We start from the raw sequence: 25,556 nt of genomic DNA on the forward strand, positions 1-25,556 counted from the left end.
CATTATTTCAAACCTATGCTCAGCCGCTACGGAGTTTTCTGAGGGTTCTTTTGGAATGAAGTCGATGACAATATTATTAAGCATTGAGAGAATAAGGGTTCCTTGAGGAACGCCCCTTTTTAAATTTTTTAGTTTCGTCATCTTACGGTCCCATATTTCGGTACTTCATTATTTCGAATTAGCTTCAATAGAAGTTTCCTTTGCTTTTAGGGAAGAGTGTGCAAGGTTTTTTCAATAAGCTCGTGGCTTATATTATCACAGGCGTTCGTGATGTCTAGAAATATGATTGCGTATTCCATGGATTTCATTTTCGCGTTTTGCAGGGCCCCTTTTTTCAAAACGGAGTTAATGTATCGCCGATTACCAGTTGCTTCGCAAGTTTCTAAGTTTTTATTTCGGCTGATAAGAAAATTGACGATTGAAAAAAAATCAAAATAGAATGCGAGTTTTTCTGGTGCTTTTCACCGCCCCCTTTATATATAAGGACAGCTCTGTCACGTTTTAGAGACGGTGGAACGTATAACAATCTATCCATTAAGGTGGCAATCATAGCGGTTAAGTTCTGACTTCTGGTTCCATTTACTGTCCGCATTAGTACGTGGACGGTACTATAGGAGCGGTGTCTGTAGCTATACCCTTCATTGCCGTAGTGATATCCGGGTCCGTGAACAGGACCTCGTGGTCATTGATTTCTTTTGTCACCTTATCATGTTTTCGAGATGATCCAACGAGATTCGGTATAAGGTTTTCGACATGATCATGAACCTCCGTGATGGTTTCTTTTATCTGTGTTCGCCAAACTTTCCGGAATTTATATTGGTCAAACTGTGCCTTTCCAGACTTGTATTCCTTTCTACTTTGTTCCCTTCGCTTTTTACGGTCATTCTGCGGGTTTAAAGTATTTCAATATCCTCTATAATATTTCTTGGTTTTATTGGTCTTCCTTAACTAGTTATATTTACTAGCTGGTGGTTTTTACCGCTCCGAGTGACGTATGTCACGGAGAGGTTCTGTAACGATCGTGTGTGTGTGTCTGTGTGTCTGTATGTCTGTGTGTCTGTTGTTACACCCACGTGACCGCGTTCGCAGTTTCCAAATCGGAGCAAACGTGTTCGCCATTTCCGAACTGCTTTCACAGTAACGGAAATAGCTCCTCTACTTGAGTTCTCACACCACCATCTTCTGGTCTTTGTCCATCCCACACGGACACCAGTCTGTACTTACAGGCTTCTAATCACCAACATCTTTTGGTCTTCGTCCATCCGACATGGACACCAGTACATACTGGCTTCTAATCACCACCATCTTCTGGTCTTCGTCCATCCCACTTGGACACCAGTCTGTACATACTGGCTTCTAAACACCACCATCTTCTGGTCTTCGTCCATTCCACTTGGACACCAGTCTGTACATACTGGCTTCTAATCACCACCATCTTCTGGTCTTTGTTTTTGTCCATCCCACATGGACACCAGTCTGTACACCTGGCTTCTACACCACCATCTTCTGGTCTTTGTTTTTGTCCATCCCACATGGACACCAGTCTGCACACCTGGCTTCTACTCCATCGTCATCGTTTGGTTTAAGACATTCGCGGCGATCAGCTAGGGTTACGAGAAACGTCTAGCCTCCCTAGGGTGGGTTGTCCACGATAGGTTTTCGCAATTGCGGTTGTTCTTGCTTTCAACTGTAGTTCGACACCCTTATATACTACCTACTTGAATAAGGCGAAGCAACCGGCGTATGCTTCATTTCAAACGCCAATATTAGTCAAGTCTCTCAAGAATGTTTAATTGTTCTTTTTTAAAACGATGTAACGTTCAATAAGGCGAATAACTAACGAAGAAAATATTAAATATTAATTATATTCATTTTAATATTTAAGATAATCTTGTTTCTCAATTCAAAATTAATACGGAAAGAGTTAAAAATCAGTCTGTTTTTGTCTGTGTGTGTCCGTCCGTTGTTAAAGTAGTGCGCTGCGTTAGAAGTTCGTTTTGTTTTGATGTGTAAAGGAATCCTACAGAACCATAATATTCCCTTTATCCTTAATATAAAGTGAATATGTGGATATATTTTTCGTAATTATGATGCATTTAGTACTTTTGTAGCTTTAAAGCTCTATTTCATTTTGATATTCCAAAAAGTTTTTTTTAATATTAAATTTATGTTTATATATTACCTAAGCTATACTACATCTGTTTATAGCATAATCCTTTCTAAAGTGAATACAAGCACAACGCTACTATGTTGGTCAAATGAACTTTTATTTGTCAATAGGCCAAAAAGTAAACGCTTGGGTTTGGATTTCGTGTCTGTAATGCAGAGACATAAACGGTTCAGAGTGAGCCGAAAGTTAAGTACACTTTAGGCTTAGATATTATAATCATGGTGGAAATCTGGGCCGCGTTCAGCAGAGCCCAGCGCTGTTAGCAGTGTCCTACATAACGGGATTTTGTTTTTGAATTTTGACGTCACGGTGCTTAGCGCTGAGCTAGCGCGGTCTTCAAAGAAAATAGTCGGCTTTTTGGATAACGTGACGTAAAACGTGTAGTTCTCAGCTTGGCGAAAAAAACCATGGATGAATTAATACAAATAGCTCTATGGGACTATAGCTATTTAATTGGCGTGAAACCAGTTGATCACGCGAGAATTTTGAGAGATATGCTAGTTTCTAATTTTAATTATAAAAGTTGTTATCTATCTCTATAAATATGTTATCATACAATTTTTGTTAAGCCTTGGTACCTTGCACGCTTTATTGCGCTAGCGTCATTTATAAAACGCCGATGACCGGAGAAAAGCTATGACAACAGAGCTCACCGGTAAACATTTCCAAAATCCGCTGTCTCTTTTGGTGAGCTCTGCTGAACGCAGCCTTGACCAGTGAAAGGTCTGATCGTAATCGGATAATAGCTTCGTGTTTTCATGCTTTTTATGGTACGCATTTACTTTCAGTGTGTGTAGCCACAAATAAGCTTTGGTGTTATGTAACGTTAACAAACATGTTGACAAACTAAGAAAATCGTTGAGGTGAAACGAGAGGATAGTGTTTATATGGCAACGCTGTTGTGATTATGGCTTTGAACATAGAGAGCATACAGTTGAGGAGTAGAAAAGTGGGCCTTTACAAGCACGTAAAGGTAATATCCCTCCAAAGTTTTATCTCTTCATTTCCCGTTTTTCCCCCATCGGATGATTTTAATGTGTACAAGTATATCATTATTGGATGTAAAATGTCGTCTGATTTACAGTATATTTGCTATGCTTTGTATACTGCTTTAATATTTCATAAATTTTAACTTAAGAAACATTTCCATATCTGGGTAAATAAGTTTGTAAGTAGTCGTCTTGACTCGGAGAGGTAATATTTTGGTTTTCCCAACTTGTAGAATATTACTTTGGATTCCCTAATTGGAACGCACTATCACTAGGTCATGCTAATTTTTTCAAATTATGAAAAAGACTGCTTTCATTCGCCGACAGAAGAATTTGTTTACGGTTACAATTATTTTGTTTCACTTAGAACTTTGGTCAGTTGGAGTATTTGTCTAAGATCGCGTTAGCTATTTACACGCCATTATAGTTACGCCAGTTTCCAAGTGTCACTTATTTAAATAAACTTGGTTTCATCCGCGAACGACAATAAATGAAGTAGGCCCTAGCTTAGTATCACCAAAAGTGGATGAGGAAAAAGTTTGAAAGTGGCCAAAAGTCGCGAGGCGTCAGAGGTTCGCCATGATTGGCCGTTGAATTGGCTTAGCTATATTAGGCTTATTCACTCCCTAAAAGTAGGCTTTGTGCTAGTTCGCGGTTACCGTCGTCCGCTATTGTATATGCTAAATTGAATTTGGTCGAATGCGGCCTCGCTCCATGTCTTAAAATTTGTAATCTTTGCTCACGGGTGGTGTACAATTTTGATGTGTGATTTAACCATGAAGATACCTATGCTTTGTGCAAATAAATACTAGTCTGAACCAACTCGTAGCCATGTCTTTGTTCGGAACGGAATCGTTTTAAATCAGTTTCCGGTTTAAAGTTCAATTGCGAGGGGTTACATTCCTAACAATTTTCGTTTGATTTTAGTGATGTGCAGTGGTGTTCAAAACTGGAATCTTGTCAGTATCTCGACGGTGAAGACGAAAGAAGCGACTCCAAGCATTGCCGCCCACAATCGGAACTTCGCTTCAATTTCCTTGAACCCGAGTACTTTGACTTCATTCTCAGCCGTCGAATGTTGTGGTTCCAATTCGATGTGAAAGTCTCTCTCGAACACGCGGTGAAATGCTGTGATTTGGCCGGTTTCCACGAAAGACCGGAATCTGCAATCTTGAATGGGTGAGATGCTTTAATTTTTCATTTCAGTAACTTAAATCAGGTTGCAAAATTTGTGCGCGTGATTAACGCTGACTTTATTTGATAGTTTCAAGGTACAAACGACACTTTTGGCCGGGACTTGAAAAATGATGTTCCCCAAAGATTTCAAGTGACACTATGAAGAGTTGACGATAATTATACCGATTTCGAATAAAATACGCGAGTTACTAAATGAATTCGGGTGGATTTCACGGGCACGTAGCGATATGAACATTTAACAAAAGCCCTCATTTTAAGCGTGTTTCGTGACTTGCACGCTTCTCATTTGGACTTTGTTGACAGCGGATTACCAAATGAGCAATTGATTGGTTTAGCGGTGTCAAAATTAAGCGGTGCTATGAAAATGGTCTATGTGATCAATCGTTAGTTGAAAGTGGAACTTCTATAAATTTCCATTAAACTACGCATCGGTTCCACGAGCAATAACGTAACGCGATTCGGAGCTCTTGAACTCGCCATTACGCGCTCGAGAGTAGTTGTATTATAATTAGCATTTTTCCAGCGTTATTAGTCAATGCTCGTGAACACCAGTTGAGGTATAGAATTATGGAAGAAGACTCAAGTAGCACGAAAACGCAGACTATTCGTGCATTAAGAAAGTTAACGAACCTTTGGTTGATGTTCTTCAGAGCTTTAGGATTCATTGTTGCATTGTTAACTGGGAGCACTAGCGGTTGTTGCAAGTACTTGGCCGAACCAAGATGAAAATGCAATAGTTTCAGCTTTGGCTCATCGAAGCGCGTTAACAAGCCCATCTGTAAAGTTGGTAAATCTGCAAATCATATTTGCTTTCCTGACTGTAAATCTCTCGGTTTAAGCTCTTGGCCATTTACTCGCTGATGCCACAGAGTTTTCATTTCATCGTCAGTCTGTTAGAATTGAAATGTTAATAATGGACTTTAGGAATGAGATTAAAGTGTTCAAAAATCTCCACCGATTGTTTAACACGTTCTTCTATTAACTCAGAAATGATAACTTTGGCGTCGGGTACTTTCAATAAATCAGGTATTCCGTTAATGTTTTGTCTCTTCTGAGACGAGAAATTGGCTTTCAAGACTCCGTTGAACAAATTGACGAAAACAACCATTATCAAGAGATAAACTCCAACGCTGAATCGAATCGCCAGTGACGAAGGAATATCTAAGCCTGCACCGACACAAACCAAAAGAACAAGATTGAGTGTTTGAAGGCACTGTTCATTTACTTCACTTTGTTGGACGTGTGGGTGTGTCTGTGTTCATTGTTACATCGAAGGGGAGCGCGTTCGCGGTTTGCAAATCAAAGTAAACGTGTTTGCAAATTTCAAACCCGGTTTTTAGCCACATCATATGATGAACATCTACGATGTGGGTTTTAATTTGACCTGGCCTGTTGTTGGCGGTGAAGGTGGTGGCGGCGTCGTGAAAGAGAACTGCCTTAGACAGTATAAAATTTTTCGTTCGTCATTGAAGGGAGAGTGAATGGGAGGTAATTGTGGTGAGATAATATTTTTCGTTCGTGTATTTTAAAAGGATGGGGATTATGATAGTTATGTTAAGCCATATACTCTCCCTTAAAAATTCCTCTCACCCGTAGACAATAAGAGTTTGACAGCTCCCCTCTTTCAACATTCAAAGAAATCGAGGGAAATTTTGAAAGCAAAAGCAAGTATTTACTGACGTTCTTTTTAGAATGGTCTTAAGGCACCGGGATATTACAATTATTGGGTGTTTTACCGAATTCTTTCACTTTCAAATGCTTCTGGCCATAAGTTCATGTTAGAAATTTATAAGGTGCGAAAATTATGTGTCGGCACAAGTCTATGTCATAAACTAAAACTTTCTGTACATGAATTAATTGAGCGTTAAGTACGTAATGTTAGAAATTTAAAAGAAGCGATAAGTGTGCATCGGCATAAGTCTATGTTGTAAACTCATCGAGGGGATAATCACTAAACTATCTGTTCTTCGATTCGACGGAATACTACAATTACGGGATAAGTAAATTTATACTGGTAATAATTTTATCACTGTATAGGGTAGGGAATCTAGGGGCTATTCGCAGTGATTTAATGCACGGTAAATCATTTAAGAATTGTAAGAGATAGAGCTATTCACTCATTAGGGTAAGGTATAGAGGGGTTATTCACTCATTAGGGTAAGGTATAAAGGGGTTGTCCACTCATTTGGGTAGGGTATGGAGGGGCTATTCACTCGTACGACGGGGCTACTATTACGAGCCCTTGGGTCGTCTTGTTTTTTCTCTTTTGGTTGGATGTAATTTTAACTTTGCGCGTCCTCCATAGATGGCTTGCAAAATAGATAGATTTATACGGCATCTTTCGTGTTTTGTGTTTACGCGTGCGACGGAGCGAACAGGCAAGGGGGGCTCACGCTCGCTTCGAAGTTTTTTCTCTCCCCAACAATTTGTTTGTGTGACGTCACACTAGACCACCGCGGCTCTGCTTGACATAGGAATCAGCGCGCGCGCTCTGAAATTTTGCAACTAACTGCCCCTTAATTTCCAAAATTTGAAAAGCCCGACCCGGCCCGGCCCGATAAATTGTTCGACTCTGGAGACTCGACCTTTTCCCAACATGGCTCCGAAATAAAGAGAGAGTTTTTGAGCAGCGACGGACATCATTGATCCTGGAATTCCCTTGATTCGCTTGTGAATAATATCAATCATCGTTAAGACTCCCATGACGCAAAGCAACCCGCTCCAAATCTGGAAAAGTGTTTTACGAGAAGCAACGTTTAAGAATTACTTTGCAAATTAATAGATGGCTCTCAAGCAAAGGGCTTAACCTTAACATCACCGGCACTGACAACAGAGTTCCTGAATACGCTTCACATACTTAAATATATACATTCTACAGATTTACACGAAGACCAAATAGTAGGGTTGGCACGAAGACCCTACTCCAAATTCTACATATTTTATATACACTCCATTCGAACAACAGATAATTTGGAACTGAAGGAAAATGTTTTCCCGAGTTGAAACTCGTGCCTCGACGACTAAATCTGATTGCTTGGAGTAGTTTGACATTTCGTAACTCTTATTGTTACGTTACATTTGGTCATAGCTTACATGTAGGGAACGATTTCAAAATTGCGGTGTAATCATGTTACACCAAAAGTCTGATAAGACTTGGACCACAATAGCAGCCCACAGGGGCGGACTGACAAGCTTCACACCCATCTGTCAACGTTTCAAAAAGGGCCCCCAAGTCGATCCCTAAATGGAGAGAGAAATAGGTCCTTATAATGCAAGTTATGTAACATAAATTTTCTTATGTGTATTTTTTAATTCGACATTCAAAACACACACAAAACTAAGTCAAGAGTTTTTGAACTATTAGTGAATTCGTTTATAATATCATTATTTTCAATGGAGAACATATTACTATTTTCACAGGATAATATCATGTTACTCTCCAAATTTTCCTGTATGAAATTTGCAAAAAAATTGGTTTTCAAAATAGTTTTGAAAATGTTCGTTCGCATTGTACTTGAGTGCAAGGCAGCAACACTACACATTTGTACACTTTGAAGAACCTTTTGTACGCTTTACTTTGCATATTATATTTGTGTAGTATATTCAACACACAGCCAAGACAATTAAAACATTTTCCATAATACTTATAACTATCTAAATCGAATTCATTGCCACCACTGTCCACGTCACTAAAATCTATTTCTTCGTTTGGTAAATTTTTTTCAGTTGCTTCCCTCTCATGTTCGTCGAGTCTAATACCATGAACAACCCCTGGGACTCGCAACGGAAGCTTTCTACTTTTCGTACTTTTCTGTTCCAACTAAATAAATATTTTGAATTTCAAATTTCCCGCGAATTTTCGACTCCAAATTCACCCGTAGTTCACATTACACTTCTTAGGTGGCGTAACGCATTTTATTTCAAATGAAATTATTTTCGTAAATTTCCAAATCACCGAAGAGACTCGAACACACCAACGCACAGAGCTTTCACTCCACGGATTGACGCCTTTACGCTCTCGGCCGTCTACTCTTATCAACAAGCTCGAGTTATGTTGCTTAAACCTAGCATCTCTCTCACGTCGGCGGCCGGCGCGTTCCTCTCACGTCTTGCTTAGTTGGAGCAGGGAGGAGGGAAATTTTTCGAGGCGGCGAGTCTCGCGTTTCCATGGTAGCACGCCTATACAACTATACATGCCGAAAATTGAAATCTCTTGGCGGGAAATTCGCGAATGGTAGATAGGCAGTTTTTAAACGGGTAGCGCTACAATTATAAAATACGTCGCGTTTTTAGCATTAGAAGGTTTACAAAATTATTTTAGGAATTGTACTCGTCGGAAAGTCTAAAATATAATAAAAACTAAACACATTTTTAAAGTAAGAGATATTTGATTTGTAAACCAAAAGAAATTAATACCGTAGTCTCTGGAGAGTGTATCAGGGAAACCTCTGTAACTAAGCAAGTTACCATCTCTGTAAGTGTTCTAATTAAATAAATATATATTTATATTGTAAGTTAATTAAATTAACTTGCAAGTGCTTCTAGACAGACACATTTTTGAAGTTAACTATACCTGTACATTTAATTTGGGAATTTAGGTTTTGGGATTAGGTAAGCTAAAGTCTAAAAACTTATTTTTTCTCTTTAAGCGCGTTACAATTTTGGACAAACAAAAATGATAATTTGATGTTTAATTTTAAGTATTGGCATTCGCAATAAAATCTTTCTATTAACGTTTGATTACTCAAATAAGCCTAATAATAAATTTTACGAAGCACAAGCACTTTCTAAGGTTCTTTTCACTTTTCAGTAACAAATTTTGACAATGAAAGATTATCATTTCACGTTTAAATTTGCCTAAAAACGATAATGATAATTTAATTAACTCTTAATTGGGTTCTTTTCAGTTACATATTTTCCAAAGACAAAATATCGTTTCAAGTTTAAATTTACATATAAACGTTAATAATAATTTATTTAATAAACTCTTAATTTTAACTAATAAGAGAAATCAATTACTAATCATCATTCATGATCACCAACTTTAAGAATAAAAGTTCAATATTATTTTTATAAACGCAATCAAAATAAGCATTGTTAACATGATAATTAAAAACCTTATACTACAACTTCACATTAAGAAATGAGTTCAGAAATAAATGTACTTGTTTCTCTCACCAGAAGGAAAACAATTATCTAGACATCAAGAAACAATATCAATATCATCATCCCATTCGTAAACGCAACAGTTATGAACCAAATTTCAAAATTTGCACAAACTATCTTCGAGCTCACTTCTATGGGGCACCGTTTCGGACAAAATTCAAATAAACTGGATATCAATAATTTAAGAACGGATATCAATAATTTACAACGGATATCAATAATTTAAAACCGATATCAATAATTTAAAACGATCAATAATTTAAGAACGGATATCAATAATTTAAGAACGGATATCAATAATTTAAGAACGGATATCAATAATTTAAGAACGGATATCAATAATTTAAGAACGGATATCAATAATTTAAGAACGGATATCAATAATTTAAGAACGGATATCAATAATTTAAGAACGGATATCAATAATTTAAGAACGGATATCAATAATTTAAGAACGGATATCAATAATTTAAGAACGGATATCAATAATTTAAGAACGGATATCAATAATTTAAGAACGGATATCAATAATTTAAGAACGGATATCAATAATTTAAGAACGGATATCAATAATTTAAGAACGGATATCAATAATTTAAGAACGGATATCAATAATTTAAGAACGGATATCAATAATTTAAGAAAGGACATCAATAATTTAGGAACGGACATCAATAATTTAAGAACGGACATCAATAATTTAAGAACGGACATCAATAATTTAAGAACGGACATCAATAATTTAAGAACGGACATCAATAATTTAAGAATGGACATCAATAATTTAAGAATGGACATCAATAATTTAGGAATGGACATCAATAATTTAGGAATGGACATCAATAATTTAGGAATGGACATCAATAATTTAGGAATGGACATCAATAATTTAAGAATGGACATCAATAATTTAAGAATGGACATCAATAATTTAAGAATTGACATCAATAATTTAAGAATGCACATCAATAATTTAGGAATGGACATCAATAATTTAGGAATGGACATCAATAATTTAATAATTGGGTTGGATGAGTTTTGGGTAAATGGGAATTGGGTGTTTTAAATTGGGTGAAATGGGGGTACCTTAATTTGTACCCAAAAAGTTGTAAGTGCAATATGACCTTTAATTTTTCATATATTTACGTACAATATATAAAAACATTTATTGGCTAAAACATTTTTATTAGAAGAAAACTATAGGGGCTTTTTAGACCAAATTACTGCAATAATTTACCGCCAAATTCGGCTACATTTCAGTCGAATGAGGTTCTGTCGAATGGGTTTCAGTCGAATGGGCCAGGAGCGGATAACGGACGATTGGTTTTGGATCACGTGTTGGTTTTGTAGTGGCAATACAGTCTGATAATGAGCTAGTAACGCTATCATTTCTAGTGCGCGCCCTGGAGGGTTTGACAATAGAATTAGGCAAGACCTGCGCTGGGGGCAGTAGAGTAGATTCACGAAGCTGATAAGGTTTCATATTCTGGACGTGGTGGGTGCCCATGGGAATGATTTTGGAGCCTTTGCGCTCAATCAAAACGTAGTTTACGTCTGAAGATTGGCGTTGGACCTCATATGGACCGACAAAGCACTCCGACAGTTTCTTAGTCACACATGCTGCCTTGTTTGACAAGACATGTGACCTAACCAAGACCTGTTGGCCAACATCGTATACGACGTGTCTGTGGTCCTTATCATATGCCTTTTTCTGTTTCACATGCGCCTGTTCCCTAGCAGCTATCACATTTTCGTGAATAATTTTATTCCGTTCGACCAGTCTAGCAACGTGGGCAGAGGGAGTGACGTCCTCAACTTGAGTAACCTTAGCTAAGACCCTTTGTAATGGAAGTTTCATTTCCCTTCCGGTGAGCATATAATGCGGACTATATCCGGTGGAAGAGTTTACCGCGGAGCGGAGGGCAAACGCTAATTTAGGGAGCTCCTCGTCCCATTTTTGGTTCTGAACTTCGACATAAGAAGCTATCATAGGCTTAATCGTGCGGTTTTCGCGCTCTGTTCGGTTATACTGAGGGTGATAGGTTGTCGTGTTACGGACCTTAACTCCCCAGTCGTAGCATACTTCCAGAAAAAAATCGGAATTAAATTGACTACCGTTGTCAACTATAAGGATGCGAGGTACGCCATAGCGTGGGAAAACCTCATCGGTGAGCCTTTTGGCGATAGCTATTGAAGTTCCAGCTCGAAAAGGGAAAAGTTCCACGTATTTGGAAAAGTTATCCACTATCACCAAGAGAAAGGCTTTTCGTTTGGGGCTAAGCGGGAACGGACCCATGAGATCCCAAGCTTCAGTAGGCTTAATATTGTGAAGAAGCCCAGCTGGCTTTTGATTGTCGCTTTTGAATTTTTGACACTTGTCGAAAGAGCCAACGTAACGAGCGCAGTCTAGACCCATAGTGTCCCAATAAACTGTGTTCTTCAAGCGCCAAAGGGTGCGTTTGACCTCGAAATGACCCGCGGTAGGTTCGTCGTGAAGTTCGCGCTGAACGTTGTATTGTAAGGACGGAGTAATTACAGAGAGCCACGCTATTGGTTGCGTCAATTTAGCCTCATGCCGACAAGGACGGGTTTCTATCAGTCTATATGAAACGTCTTCAGTGACGCAATAGTTAGAACCCTTATTTTTAATTTTGCGTGCTAATTTGGGCGCGTTAGGGAGCTCTCCCGTTAATACATAGGTTTTAAGAGCCTGAACGTGGGGGTCCCTATCTTGAGCTTCGGCCAGCGTTCGCAACTCTCGAATAGGATTACAATTGGTTTCATGCGCCGCAATGGCACAAACATTGGGAATGTCCCGGATTGGGTCATCTAGCTGGCAGCAAATTTCCTCAAAACGTGTGGAGTCCGTTAGATCATTGTCATTCGTGTCAATGGGCCAACGTGACAGAGCGTCGGCAACAACGTTGTCTTTACCTTTACGGTGCTCTACCTTAAAATTAAACTCTTGTAATTTGACTGCCCAACGGGTTAATTTTGAAGACGCGTTTTTCATTTTTGACAGAAATTGCAAAGCACTATTGTCAGTGATTAACGTAAACGCGACGCAGTCCAAATAGTGTCGATATTTATTCGCGCTCCATACGACCGCTAATAGCTCGCGCTCGGTGGCATGGTAACGAGTCTCTGCCTCCTTAAGTTTTTTACTGGCGAAAGATATTACGCGTTCCTTATTGTCTCGGTCAACTTGATACAACATGGCGCCTAATCCCACGAGACTCGCGTCTGTACGCAAGAAAAATGGTAGCGAGTAATCAGGGTAGCTAAGTATGGGAGGCTCGATTAGTTTCGCTTTAAGAGCTATGAAACTAGCTTCACATTCGTCCGACCATTGGAGTCAGGTTGACGTCACGTTTTTTGTTAGATTTGTAAGGGGTAATGCCAAGTCCGAAAAATTTTGTATAAATTCACGGTACCACCCTACCATGCCAAGGAACGATCGAACTTCTTTCATGTTTTTAAGGCGTGGAAAGATTCGGATTGCCTGGGTATTTGTTAAATCAGTCTCAATACCTTGAGAGCTCACTTTGAATCCGAGGTACATAACCTGAAGTTGCATGAAGAGACATTTTTCCTTCTTACATGTCAACCCCGTTTCTTTCAAAGGCGTGAGTACGTGTCCCACGTCTTTTATGTGTAAGTCAACTGCGGGCGACCTTACCAACAGGTCATCGAAGTAGATCTCAGTGTTTTTGGTGAGGGTTGCCTCAAAAATGAATTCCATACACCTTTGAAAGGTAGCGGGTGAATTTTTTAATCCAAATGGCAAAACATTGAATTCATACAGTCCTTTATGCTTGACAAAGGCTGTGAAAGGCTTAGCATGCTCCTCCAGCTCTATTTGACAGAATCCATTCTTCAGATCCAACACTTAGAAAAACTTTGACCCCTGTAGGCGATCCAGCTGTTGTCTTATCAACGGTATTGGATAAACATCGGGGACAGTGATGGAATTCAGTTTACGGAAATCCCCGCAAAACCGAAAATGTACCTGCGTGTGGTCTGATTTTTCCCCTTCTGGTGCGTTTATCCCCTTAGTCCTTTTCCTCGGGCTTTCGAAGTCGCTTCTTTTTTATCAAAAGAATAGACGAAGAGTAGGGGGAATGGCTTCTTCGAATTATTCCTTTGGCTAACATGTTTTCAAGATGGGTTTCCACTATAGCGCGCTTGGGCGGTGACAATGGGTACGGGCGTGATTTAAAGGGTACGTCGGTAGTAAGTTTTATGTCATCGCGTACCACATTCGTTCGCCCTGATTTCCCAGTGAAAACTTCCGGAAATGTTCCTAGAAGACTTTGCATAGTTTCTACTCCCTTTATTTCCTCTTCTGTTAGGACGATTTCATTAATCTCAAGGGGAGAGGTGTCTAACAAGAGTTGTTGTTCGGGTATAGAGGCGATTGCGCTGATTTGAGCAGGCGAATCGTCGATAACCCCACAATACTTTGAACCAAAAGTAGTTTTAGAGGCGAGGAGGGGAAATTCTACGCCTTCATCTGCTGACAACTGCTTTTTCCCTTTGGTAAATGCTGGTATTGCTAATCTTACGCAGTAAAGGCCAACACTTGTTTCTATGATAAATCCCCGATCAGCTAATACTAAATCTCCTGGTAATAATTTTTCCAATATTAGATAATTATCTGTTTTGTGTTTATCAGATACTCGATCACCCCAGGCTTTTGATATAAATGGAATCACTCCTTGAGGGGCTACACCAAAATTTAACAGTGTTATGGTGCTTGTAGTTTGACCAATTGTGAGCCTTTGCTTCGTGTGAGGACGATCTTTTAATAAATATCTCAAAGCAATCTAGAATACTCCGTTCCAAATATTTCCAAGATTTCTTTCCCCCACTTTCTCTGCAAAAAATTTAAAACTGGGGCTTTCCGTTGACGTTCAGTGTGAATAAACTTACAAAACCAATCTATCTGGTTTGTGCACTGAACGTATTTCGACTTGTAGACGAGTAAGCCGACTAGCCGTTAGTATTTGAAACCCGACTAGCTAGCGAAGCCAATCCAGCTAGATAACAGCTGAGAATCCTGAGACAAAGATATTAAGTTAACCAAGATTATGGAAGTTGATGATGTTTTGAAACCATGTGGTAACAGTAATACTCCTGAAACGCCTAAGCGGCCTAGCTTGACTAGGAATAGCCCTAAAGAAAATAGAATTAAAAGGTAAATAATGGCTTTTTTCTAATCGTTATTCGATATTCCACTACTGCATAGCGTTATAGTTTAAGAGAAATGCTCCTTTTAGGAAAACCCTAGGCGAAAATTTTGTACCTGATTATGATGAAGACTCGAAAATACAAAAGAAGGCAACTAATAAAAGAAGAGTTACAGGGGTTCCTATCAAAGATTTCCCAACGGGACCATGGACAAAACAATTAAAGTCACTACCATCAGAGTTCAACATCAGCCAAGAAGTCAGTTTCTTCACCAAAAACAAGGCGAATAAGCATCTGGAAGATGGAAACAGAATGTAAAAAGCTAAAAAGGCCGGAAGTGTATTTATATGTGACCCGGGGAGTGACAAGGCTTATATATTTGTTAACAGCATTATTGTTCTATCATTCAAGCTATCGAAAAGGTACGCAGTGCAATTAAAAATAGGAAAAATTAGTGGAGATATTTTAGGTGGTTATTGTGAGTGCCCTTGTGGAAATGGTGGTGTTTGTAAGCACACCTGCGCAGTTTTGTGGTATTTATGGGAAAGCAAAGTAGAAAATCACTTGTTCATTCCTCATGATAAATCTTGTACCGAGATAGCGAAGAAATGGGGATTAAAAAGCGGAAATGCCCATCTTCAAACTAAAATATTTTCAAATCTAAAATTCACGAAACACAAGCCAAATTATTCAAATGAATCATCTGCATCAATGGTATGAAAACCTCGTCCTAAATACTTCTCACTTCCACTTTTGGACACTGAAGAGAAGCGTAATGAAGATGATAAAGATTTGCAAAATAGAATAAAACGCGTGGCTGATAACATTGGAAAGGGCACAAAAGTTATGTGGCAAGAAATTTTATTTGAAAATGACCATCTTCCAGTACCCGAAGAAGTAAGTAAGGATGAAAATGAACCCGAGGAGATTTTACAAGGAGTTCCTACAAATGTCCCTAAACCAGAAATACCATTTGAAAACATACCAAAGTACAAAACAGCTAAGGCGTTCCCTCAGATTGAGTGGTTACTCTAATACAAGCCAAAAATCTTAATCTTTTTACAAGAAATCAATCCAACTCACAGTTATGGAAAAGTGAAAGAATGAAAAGAATTACTGCCTCCAAATTTGGAGATGTAATAAAAAGAAAAAAAGATGTTACTCTAAAATACATAGAGACTATTAAAAGAGGGGCTGACCTAAATGGAAATGCTTCTGTCCAAGAAGGAATTCGAAATGAAGCAAATGCAATAGAAATGTACAAAATTTATAAAGCTGGAACTGTAATTTGTTTCAAAGTGGGATTTTGGGTTAATCCATCCTTGCCCATTGTTACGACCAACATAAGGAAGAATTTGGATTGCTTGAAACAAAAACCCTCTCCAAATCGAAAAAGGAAGGTTATACCATTTCTCAGGCTATCGATAAGAAACTAGCACCATGCTTAAAAAAGGAAAACAATGGCGAGATTCATTTGAAAGAAAACCACAATTATTATTTTCAGGTTCAAGGTCAAATGGGTGTGACTAGATACAAGTGGTGTGATTTCTTTCTAGTCACTGGAAATCGTTCTTTTTGCCAAAGGATATACTTTAAAAGTGATATGTTTAATCAAAAATGGTTCCTAAACTGTGTGATTTTTATTTAAATCATTTTTAGTTTCAGTATTATTTACTTAATACAGTGCAATAAATTTAATTGGTACATTTTTTATGCTCAATTTTATCGGTGATATTTTAATAGAGTAAGGTCAGTGATACACCTACATTATTTTTATGTACAATATTCCCTATTTAATAAGGGTTCATTTTTAAAACTAACCAACTAGGCACATATTTTCCAAACTTCATGCATGGAGTTTGGGAAAACGTACTTAATAATTCTGTTTGTTTTCACCTCCCTAATGACCCTTTCAACATCAATTCTCAAATTAGCGAAATCTCTTGTTTTTTTAACTTCAGCTTCAGTAAGCTGCGTTCTGTCCTTTAAAAATGGTGGTATATTTAACGTAGCACCAATTTTTTCCAACTCTTCAGAAATTAAGAACCCTCGGTCAGCCATAACTGAATCTCCAGGTTCTAGTTTTTTATATAATCCACTATTATTGGTGATTTCTTTATCAGAGATGCGTCCAGGAGAAAGGTTGGATACAAAACTCACAAAACCATTTGGGGTTATTCCGATCAAACCTTTAGCCATAATGTGGCTTATATAGGTAGAATAAGTGTCACTCTGGGTGTTATAATCGTGGGGGGGGGGCACGAAATGGTTCTGGCATATATTTGTCAATGATTCTCCTTGATGGCCATATCGCCATTCGTGGAAGCCTACGATATAAAAGGTCAACCCAAGTAATCCAAATATTACTAATCCTTCAAACGCTAATGTGAAAGCGATAAGCTAAATCCTCTTCTAACATTCAAACTTCAATCGGCACAAAACTAAGAATAATTGGTTTTTAAAATCTAGAGCCATGGGTCTACCTGGGTAAGACTCATTTCTATACGTTTTCCTGAATTTACGTAAACATTCAAACTTATCTTTTGGTTTGGTAGAAATAATGCTTTTAAACATTTTACATATAATAAATTCGTTTTTCATAGGATCTTCCTTGAATTGTTTCATGAAAGAGGCGGAACTTTTTTTTAGATCTATGTAAAATATAGACGATACAAAAGGGTCCGCAAGATGAACTTGATAAGGATTGCAATCTCTTTTGTTATAAGACCATTTAGAAGAATTCAATTCGACAAATATCCTTATTGATGGTACTACATTCCCAATAGCTAGTGAATCGAAGTAGTAGGCGTTTTTACGTCCGTCAAAGTAAATAGCGATACAATGAGAGCCTTCAGCCCTTTTAGGATCTAAATTTACTATTACCGATGAAGGGTAATTTTCTAGTATTTTCGGTAACATGTCACTAGGGTAAACCCCTTTGAAATGTTTAGAATTCTTTAAAATAGTCGTTATTGCTTGGGCATTCATTGCATTTAACTAACAATAGTGACTTTTCTATTCTGGTCAATTTCTAGCAAAGATTGGAATTCCGAAAATACGATACAACTGAGTGTTTTCGCGAGAGGCTTTACCTAGTTCTAGCCTCAGCTGCCCTTGTCGAACATGGTTCCAATGATTTATTTGACTAGCGGAATTATCTTGACTTAAATCGAAGCACTGTATAGCGTAACCAGCTGCAAATTCTTCGAAACTAATACTTACTCCTTGATCGCTATAGTGTGTGTCAGAGCCACTGAAAAGAGTATAGTAAGATCGTACTTACAGCCCCTTGTCAAAGTCAGGTCTAAAGCCTCGTTTTCATGGTCGCTTGTAGCGTGTAAATGACAGCTTGCGCGTAAAAAAACGGGCGGCACTCGCAAGCAATTCCATTTTCATGATCGCTTGAAAAACACGCTTGCAGCGTGAACTTGTAAATCTTGATTGTAAATAGCACCGCTCGCGTATCAAAACGAAACAGATATTTCAAGCACAAGCGACGCGTGCAAGCAGATCGTCGGCGTCACGTGACTTGCGAATAACCAATAGAATCACATTTTGGAGTTTAGGTTATAGGTTACGGGATTATGTTATTTAAAAATGGGGTCGAAACGCACGAGAAAAGAATTGCTCGATGAAAAAAAGGAGCAAAAGAAAAGGGAAATAGAAACGAAAGAAAAATTTATCGACGCGATCCGTCAAAAAGAAGAACTGTGGAACAAAAGTATTGAAAGCTACAGAAACCGGGATTTGAAAGAAGCCGCATGGACTGAGGTTCTTCGTCTGTGTCCCGATATGGGGAAAACAAGTAAATATTTATATAATTGATTAAAGTTCAAGTGCAAGATATGTAACGATATCAATTATCTCCTATAGACGAGGAACTACAAAAGAAGTGGAAAAGTTTGTTAGACAACTTTCGTAATCTTTTCAACAGCGTAACGAAGACACGCAGTGGTGATGGATATGATGATGAAAAACAAATATCACAGATTAAATGGCCGCATTTTCAGCAAATGATGTTTTTGAGGGATATTGTGGCCAAGAGAAAGTATGAGCAATGTTTAGACAATCTAATTAATATGTAATATTAATCTATCAATTATTTAGGACAGCAACTAATTTTGAATGTGCTTCGAATTCCAATCACTTTGTTCCAGAAAACGTAAAAGAACATACAAGTACTTCGTCTAATATTGGATCAAGCACGGAAGAAATAGTATGTCATTAACAAAAGTATTGTTTTGATCAAGAAAAAATATTTTCAAATAATAATTGAATGAATTGTCATAAAAATTAATTGGTGAAACCTTCCATTTGAAAATAGGCCTAAAATGGCAGGGAAAAGTCACCAAGGGAATTTGAAAATAGACCTTAAATGCCAGGGAAAAGTCAGCTAGGGAATTTAAATATTGAGATAAAATGTCGTGGAATTTGAAGTAGGGCTAAAATGGTCAATGAATTTGATAGAAGGTCAAAACAATTAGAAAGTATGCCTAAAATTGTCAGGGTGTTTGAAAATAGACCTAAACTGGTCAGGGGAATATGTGGAATATGATCAGGGAAAAGCTGGAAAAGTCGGGGAATTTCAATCGAGAAATATTGTACGAACTCTGATGCTAATTAATTTAATTATCGCCGTTAGCGACGAGTAGCTGTTTAGGAATTGGTGATAATCATGTTTCGATTTGAGCATCTAGATCTATTGTTAAAATATAGCTATTATGTGTGATACAGATACGAGGTGATGATGGTTTGGAGTATTCCGTTGTCGAAGATGAAAATGAAACGCTTCGCGTGTCGGAGCCAATTAATAATAATTTGTCATTGGATGGTGGCAAAAGTTCATCAACAGGCGCCCCAGAAGAAAGCGAAACTACTCCAAGTGATGCTTCTACTTCAAAGGGTTGTCGTGCTTTTAATTCATCAACCTCAAAAGAACCCTTTTCCAAACGTTATAAAGGAAAAAAGCGACCCCATGATGATGAGACTGCCACAATTTTAGCTGAACTATCTCAATTAAACAAGTATGATAAGATGTTTAGATATTAATAAGTTTATTAATTAACTTTGACATGTTTTGTGCAGACAAATTGACAATAAAACTGTGGACAATGTTACAAAATTCACTGATTACATTGGTACTATTCTGCGACGATTAACTGGAAATAATCGAGAAGAATGCGAATTCGAAATTTTAGACGTTGCAATGACACATTTAAAAAGAAAAAGGTCAGAGGACCACTGAATTGCAAACCAACAATTTGTTACACAGTTCATTAACAAATAAAAATAAACATAGCGTTTTCATCTACTCGAAACGTTTCTTCCATATTGGTGTTTAGTTGTTTGTCAATCCTGGAACTATTTCATATTGCCAGGGCACTTCCCCAGCCGGAGTAGAAAAATATGTCTTAAATCTGTCCCTAATCTCTGCGGCTTGCCAGTTGTAATTCCGGGCAGCGGTTGGTGCAATATTTACAAGGGCTTTAGCAGGGTTATTCAGTATATCTGAATGCCATTCTCCTTGAACTAGATTTCCTTCTTCATCGAAATGATCCGCGTAACCGGTGGGGCAATATACCCTGGTACCTGTTTTCGATTCTTCTTCCATGAGATAGTTGTGCAAAACCACTATTGCCTTGACAATAACATCAACATTGTCGGGAGTCATGGAAATAGAGGTTCGAAGTATTCGAAATCTAGTGGCAGCAATACCAAAAACGTTTTCACTGCAACGCCTAATTTGATAAAAAATACATTATCATTTCATAATATTAAACTAATAAGAATGGATATATGCATCTACCTTGCCCGGCTCAATCTATAATTAAATATCCGTTTTTGGTCGTTTAAACCATCTCTAGAATATGGTCTCATAAACGTCGGTAGAAGCTGGAAAGCTTCGTCTCCAACAAGTACGTGTGGTACTTCGATATTGGAACCCGGCAATTTCATAATACCTGGAAATCCTACGCTACCATTTTGCAATGCCTCACCAAAAGCTGAAGCCTTGAAGACACCGCCATCCGAGGTTGACCCATACGCTCCAATATCAACAGTTAAAAATTTATAGTGGGCGTCAACTACCGCCATTAACACAGTTGAATTAAAACCCTGAATGATTTGTAAACGTAATTGTCAACATAATTAAGTAGATGTACAAGAATCATGTTTCATATCAAAGGTCATACTTTATAGTTATGATATAGGGAGCCGGATTTTGGTGGTTGCTGTATCATAATATGCTTTCCGTCTACCGCCCCACAGCACATGGGGTAATTCCATACCGCTTCATATTCCATAGCGGCTTTTCGCCAAGATTCAGTTGTTGGGGTCTGAAAAAACGCTATTTTAGTACATAATACAACAAAACAGCGGCAATTAAACCCATTAGTTTATTAATAAATCCATCATCACTCAATTGATAAACCCATTACTAATTATTATTATTGTTGGTGCCTACCGGTAAATAGACGGGTTGCAAAATGTCCCACAATGCTTGACATACTGTCTTTATTACATTGTGTGCAGAAGTTTTACCTAGGCGAAAGGAGTATGCCATGGATGCCAGTGAGTTTCCGGTTGCTAAAAATCTACGACATAATAAGTTTATTTAGCTATAAATACACTAGATTTTATGTAAATAATATTAAGTTTTACCTTAAGGTAACAGCGAGCATTTCTCCAGGAGATATGATATCCCTACGACCAAAGCATTGTTTTTGTAGTCTTCCCTTCAATATTATCAATAGTTTGTCAAACATTTCTGGACGCATTCTTGTATAATTATGGAAATAACTGTGATCATGTGCACGCATTGCTTCAAGCTGAATTAAAACCGATATTAATTAGCCACAGTTTATATACCTATATATAGTCAAATATGTATACATACCAAAGTACCAAAATCTCCTTCAGTTTTACGTTTCAACCAAATTGGGTGAACCCACCAACGTTTGGTTTTGTATTGCCTTTTATTCTTTTGTTTATTTTTAATTACTAACAACTTTAATAAAAGAATCTTCTTCCGAATAAGAAGCTGTCGATGCTCCTCGTCCGCCATCTTTAAACGGTCTAAAAACCCGCGAAAGTTGCGATCGTCGACAGCACGCCGTTTTTAAACGCAACCATGAAAACGACTTTGCTTGAAACGTTTTTCACGCGCTCGTAAATTACACGCGCAAAACCTAAGCAAGCAACTTCGACACGATTGCAAGCGACCATGAAAACGAGGCTTTAGAGGTTTGGAAGGTATTTGTTCAGAGTTTGCAAAAAGCGATATATAATTAAGCCCGCAAGTCTCGAAATTTAAAGGGTTTTTCGAGAAAGAACCATTATACGCCTCGTGGTCTACGAAACATCCTAAACACCTATTAGGGTTGGGTCCTAAATATATATTTTCGATAGAAGTAGTTAATAAGTTAGGAGAAACTGTGAAAACTTTCGTTTCGGTGCGAGTGAACGCGTATTGAGCCGGTTTGATACTTAAGGCTTGTTCGTGGGCCAATAATATTTTAGGAGCTACTTGAACTTTAGGAACGTACAGAATTGCTTCGACTATTTCATTTTTATACACTTTCCGTCAGGCCCCATTAAACAAAATGAAGATTTGGCTCTATAAAATTTCAATCTTAACCCTACACCATTAATTAAGAGTTTTGAAACGATACAAAAAACCGTACAAAGAGCGAAATATGTTTCGAATTCTTTAGATTTCGCGCAAAACGATTTTCTTTTTAGGTATCCATGGTTTTGCGTTAGAGAATTCATTATCCCGGCAGTGTCTTTATAAAACATAGCCGTTTGTAAATGAGAGTTCATAGCGTCGGAATCGTAAGTCGTTATAGTAGATATAAAGGCACTAGAGGCGTACATATTAGCGGAAGCCGTAACGATACAATCTCCAACGTATAAATCTACTCTTTCAAAATGACTATATCCGAAATTATTTACCGGACCTACGTTATCCGTATCGTTTATATCGCCACCATTTTCATCGGTTGTTTTATTTCGAATGTATAACATTATTAAAGAAGTATCGGTATATTCGTTTCCAGTACCGGGGCAATCAAATTCGATAGGTTGACCTCCTTTCAAAGATGTTATAGGTTGTACAGCGATAGTTTTTCTGTTTTCGACAGAAGTTTGCGTTGTAATGTCCAATTCCGAAAGAACTCCTTCAGCCATTTTAAATTTGTTTTTTTTTTTACAAGGCGCGAGGTAAAATATTATTTGGAGAAAATATCACGTGGCGTCTTAAACGCTAGTTTTCTTTCAACTGATTTCGAATGTTTCTTGACACGAGGTTTTATAGTGTTCTTCTTTCGGTTATCTTTTTTCTTAGTAGTTTTTCTTTTTTTAAGACCAGATCCGCATTGTTTTCTAACATTTTCTCACGTTTCGGTGGCTCTTCTTTTAACGGATTTTTTAAGATTTTCATCTATAACTACGTCGCTTAAAACGTTTTGAGACGTTCCAATTAATTGTCTTCCGACAAACTTTGCTTCTTTCACTAGAAAAGGGGCAACGTATCTACCGAATCTGGCCAGTATGGATCCAATACCAAATCCGGTTTGTCCACCATAGCCCCTTTGAAACGGCCTTCCCAGATATACGCTATTTATAACCCCTTGACCCGTTTGGGCTTGATTTAAGTAATAAGTAATATAATAACATTGCTGATGATTTTTATGTTCTATCGCCGCTGTTCGACGCATTTTATATGTAATTTACAAGACAAAGTCCCGAATTGAAAAGGGGCATTTTGTCCGAGATGATTCCTTATATCTATGGTTATCGTATCGAAATATTTTTTGGATAAGGGGATATAATGCAGGGAGTCGAATGTTTTGACGATCGTAGACCCGTGATTATTATTTTTTAATCCACGGGTACGATTCTCAATAAAGGCACTGTCGAATTACCGACAATTTCGTTTTCCACAATATCCGTATAAATATATAATTCGGAAGGTACGTGGAAATTAAGACGCGCCGGATATTGACTTGTGCCTTGTATATTTTTATTATCGACGAATCCTAAAATATCAGCCAAATGACGACTTAAACTTAAAAAAGCCGTCGAGTCCATAGATTCTTTATTTTTCTGTTTTACTATAACGTGACCGCTAATTCCATCGTGAATTAATTTTATAAATGCCGAATTACATATTTCGGTATTGTTAATAACTTGCAATATATGATCAAAAGATTCAACTTAGATTGATAATTTCCAGCCCTAATATCCTCCACGTAGTATTTATCAACGTGTACTTCTTCTTCATCAACTTCTTGATCTTTTTTCTCTTTTTCGCTTCCCCATCCTTTTTCTCGGAACTGTCAACGACTTCCCGGGGTGGAGGAGGGGTGGTGGTTGTGGTGGGAACAGAAAGGCGTTTAGAAGGGAGAGGTTTTTGATTTTTTCTTTCTTTCGTTTGCAAGCTTTTGAATGTATTTCTTTTTTCCTCGCGAGTTTTTCTTTTTCGTTTTCTTTTAAAACGTTATAGAAACTGTTTGTATATTTAATTTCTACTAAAGCTACTTCCCAATTTTTATCGGAACTTTCTAAATTAATAGGATTAGGTAATTTTGTAATATACGACGAGATTTTGTTCGAAGTGAAAAAATCCATAGAGGAATTACTCGGTAGCGTCAGGTACCGACATTTTCGGCTAACACCCAAGAATTTTGAGATTTGGGTAAACCTAAAAATTTGACGAAATATTCTAGTTTTCCTTTACGTTTTCTTTTCTTGAGAATAGATTCTATTTTGTAGCTACGAGGCTTGGAGCATTTAACGAGTTGTTGACTGTAGAAATACCCATAATCATGGGATAAAAAACACCCAAGAATTTTCATCAGATATTAGAAACCAAGAACTAGATTATAATGATGAAATTTGTAGTCTTGATATCGTTAATTTATATGGATGTATACCAATACCGTTAGCGTTAAAAATATTAAAAACAAAATTAAAATCGGATAAAACACCTAAAAATAGAACAACCTTGAGCCTAGAAACTATTGACAGAAATTTGTTTAACAGACACATATTTTTTAGTTGAAAATAATTTTTATGCACAAAAAAACGGCTTAGCAATGGGAAACCCTTTATCAGCACCAATAGCAAAATTAGTTATGGAACATATTGAGATGAGCATTTTAAGGAAAAAAATAGTAAAACAAAATATAAAATTAGGGAAAAGATTCATGGATGATGTCTTTCTAATCAAGAAGAAATCGTTAAAAACCCAAAAACTGTTAGAGATAGTAAATAAAATACAGAAAGAAATCCAATTTACATATGAAGGGGAAAATTTTAAGTACTTACCATTCCTAGGCTTGTTAGTGAGACATAACTATAAAAATTTTCGTGTTCAATGTATCAAAAACCCACACATTCTAAAACCTTTTTAAATTTCCGGTCGTCTCATAGTGATAATTTATTTTGAAGGGAGTACGTGTTGAGTGATCAATATTGAGTATTTGAAATACTGTTAATATTACACTTGAAGTATATTAAAACGGCTGGCTTAAAAGTATTTTTATGATGAATGTAACATAAAAAAATAAAAATCTGTAAGCAATTAATTGCTTTTATTATATCATATTTTGATGATTTACTACTATTTTGTTCTTAAAATCCTTAGTTTTAAAATAATAATTTAGAGAGTGTTTGGATCTAGTGTTCATTTTACGTAGGCCTTAAATTGCTTTAAGTTAATTTAAATTTTGCTAGCAAAGATAAAATCTTTGCGTTCCCAGGATTTTATTTATTTAAATTCCATCGGGAAAAACCCGAAGTGCGGTTTTTGGTGTAATGGGATTGGGTTCGAGTGATTGGGA

At 37.3% G+C, this 25,556-nt stretch overlaps 2 protein-coding genes across 2 annotated transcripts; one reads left to right on the plus strand and one right to left on the minus strand.

The window, feature by feature from the left end:
* Positions 1-18,021: 18,021 nt before the first annotated feature.
* Positions 18,022-19,957, plus strand: LOC149658548 (uncharacterized). Its single transcript, XM_089844818.1, has 5 exons — positions 18,022-18,517; positions 18,586-18,760; positions 18,820-18,928; positions 19,447-19,736; positions 19,798-19,957. The coding sequence occupies exons 1-5, from the start codon at positions 18,310-18,312 to the stop codon at positions 19,955-19,957; spliced, it is 942 nt and encodes a 313-aa protein (XP_089700944.1). The 5' UTR covers positions 18,022-18,309.
* A 1,872-nt stretch (positions 19,958-21,829) lies between these two features.
* Positions 21,830-22,899, minus strand: LOC149658549 (uncharacterized protein F54H12.2-like). The gene is made up of 2 exons (XM_089844769.1): positions 22,395-22,899; positions 21,830-22,287 (listed from the first exon to the last, which is right to left on the minus strand). Exons 1-2 carry the CDS (start codon positions 22,897-22,899, stop codon positions 21,830-21,832), a joined length of 963 nt encoding a protein of 320 aa, XP_089700895.1.
* Positions 22,900-25,556: the final 2,657 nt, after the last annotated feature.

Source organism: Phalangium opilio, unplaced genomic scaffold, assembly GCF_054372755.1.
Source record: "Phalangium opilio isolate 3A_F unplaced genomic scaffold, DU_Popi_V2 ptg000077l_1, whole genome shotgun sequence".
In the NCBI taxonomy this organism is placed as follows: Eukaryota; Metazoa; Arthropoda; class Arachnida; order Opiliones; family Phalangiidae; genus Phalangium; species Phalangium opilio.

Bases quoted from the DNA above. Each gene is read 5' to 3' on its own strand.
- LOC149658548 (XM_089844818.1), top strand. From the start codon at position 18,310: ATGGGGTCGAAACGCACGAGAAAAGAATTGCTCGATGAAAAAAAGGAG. The intron at 18,518-18,585 runs GTAAATATTTAT...TATCTCCTATAG, and splicing joins TCCCGATATGGGGAAAACAA to ACGAGGAACTACAAAAGAAG. The intron at 18,761-18,819 runs GTATGAGCAATG...TCAATTATTTAG, and splicing joins GATATTGTGGCCAAGAGAAA to GACAGCAACTAATTTTGAAT.
- LOC149658549 (XM_089844769.1), bottom strand. From the start codon at position 22,899: ATGGCTGAAGGAGTTCTTTCGGAATTGGACATTACAACGCAAACTTCT. The intron at 22,288-22,394 runs GTACGGTTTTTT...CCTGACGGAAAG, and splicing joins CGAAACATATTTCGCTCTTT to TGTATAAAAATGAAATAGTC.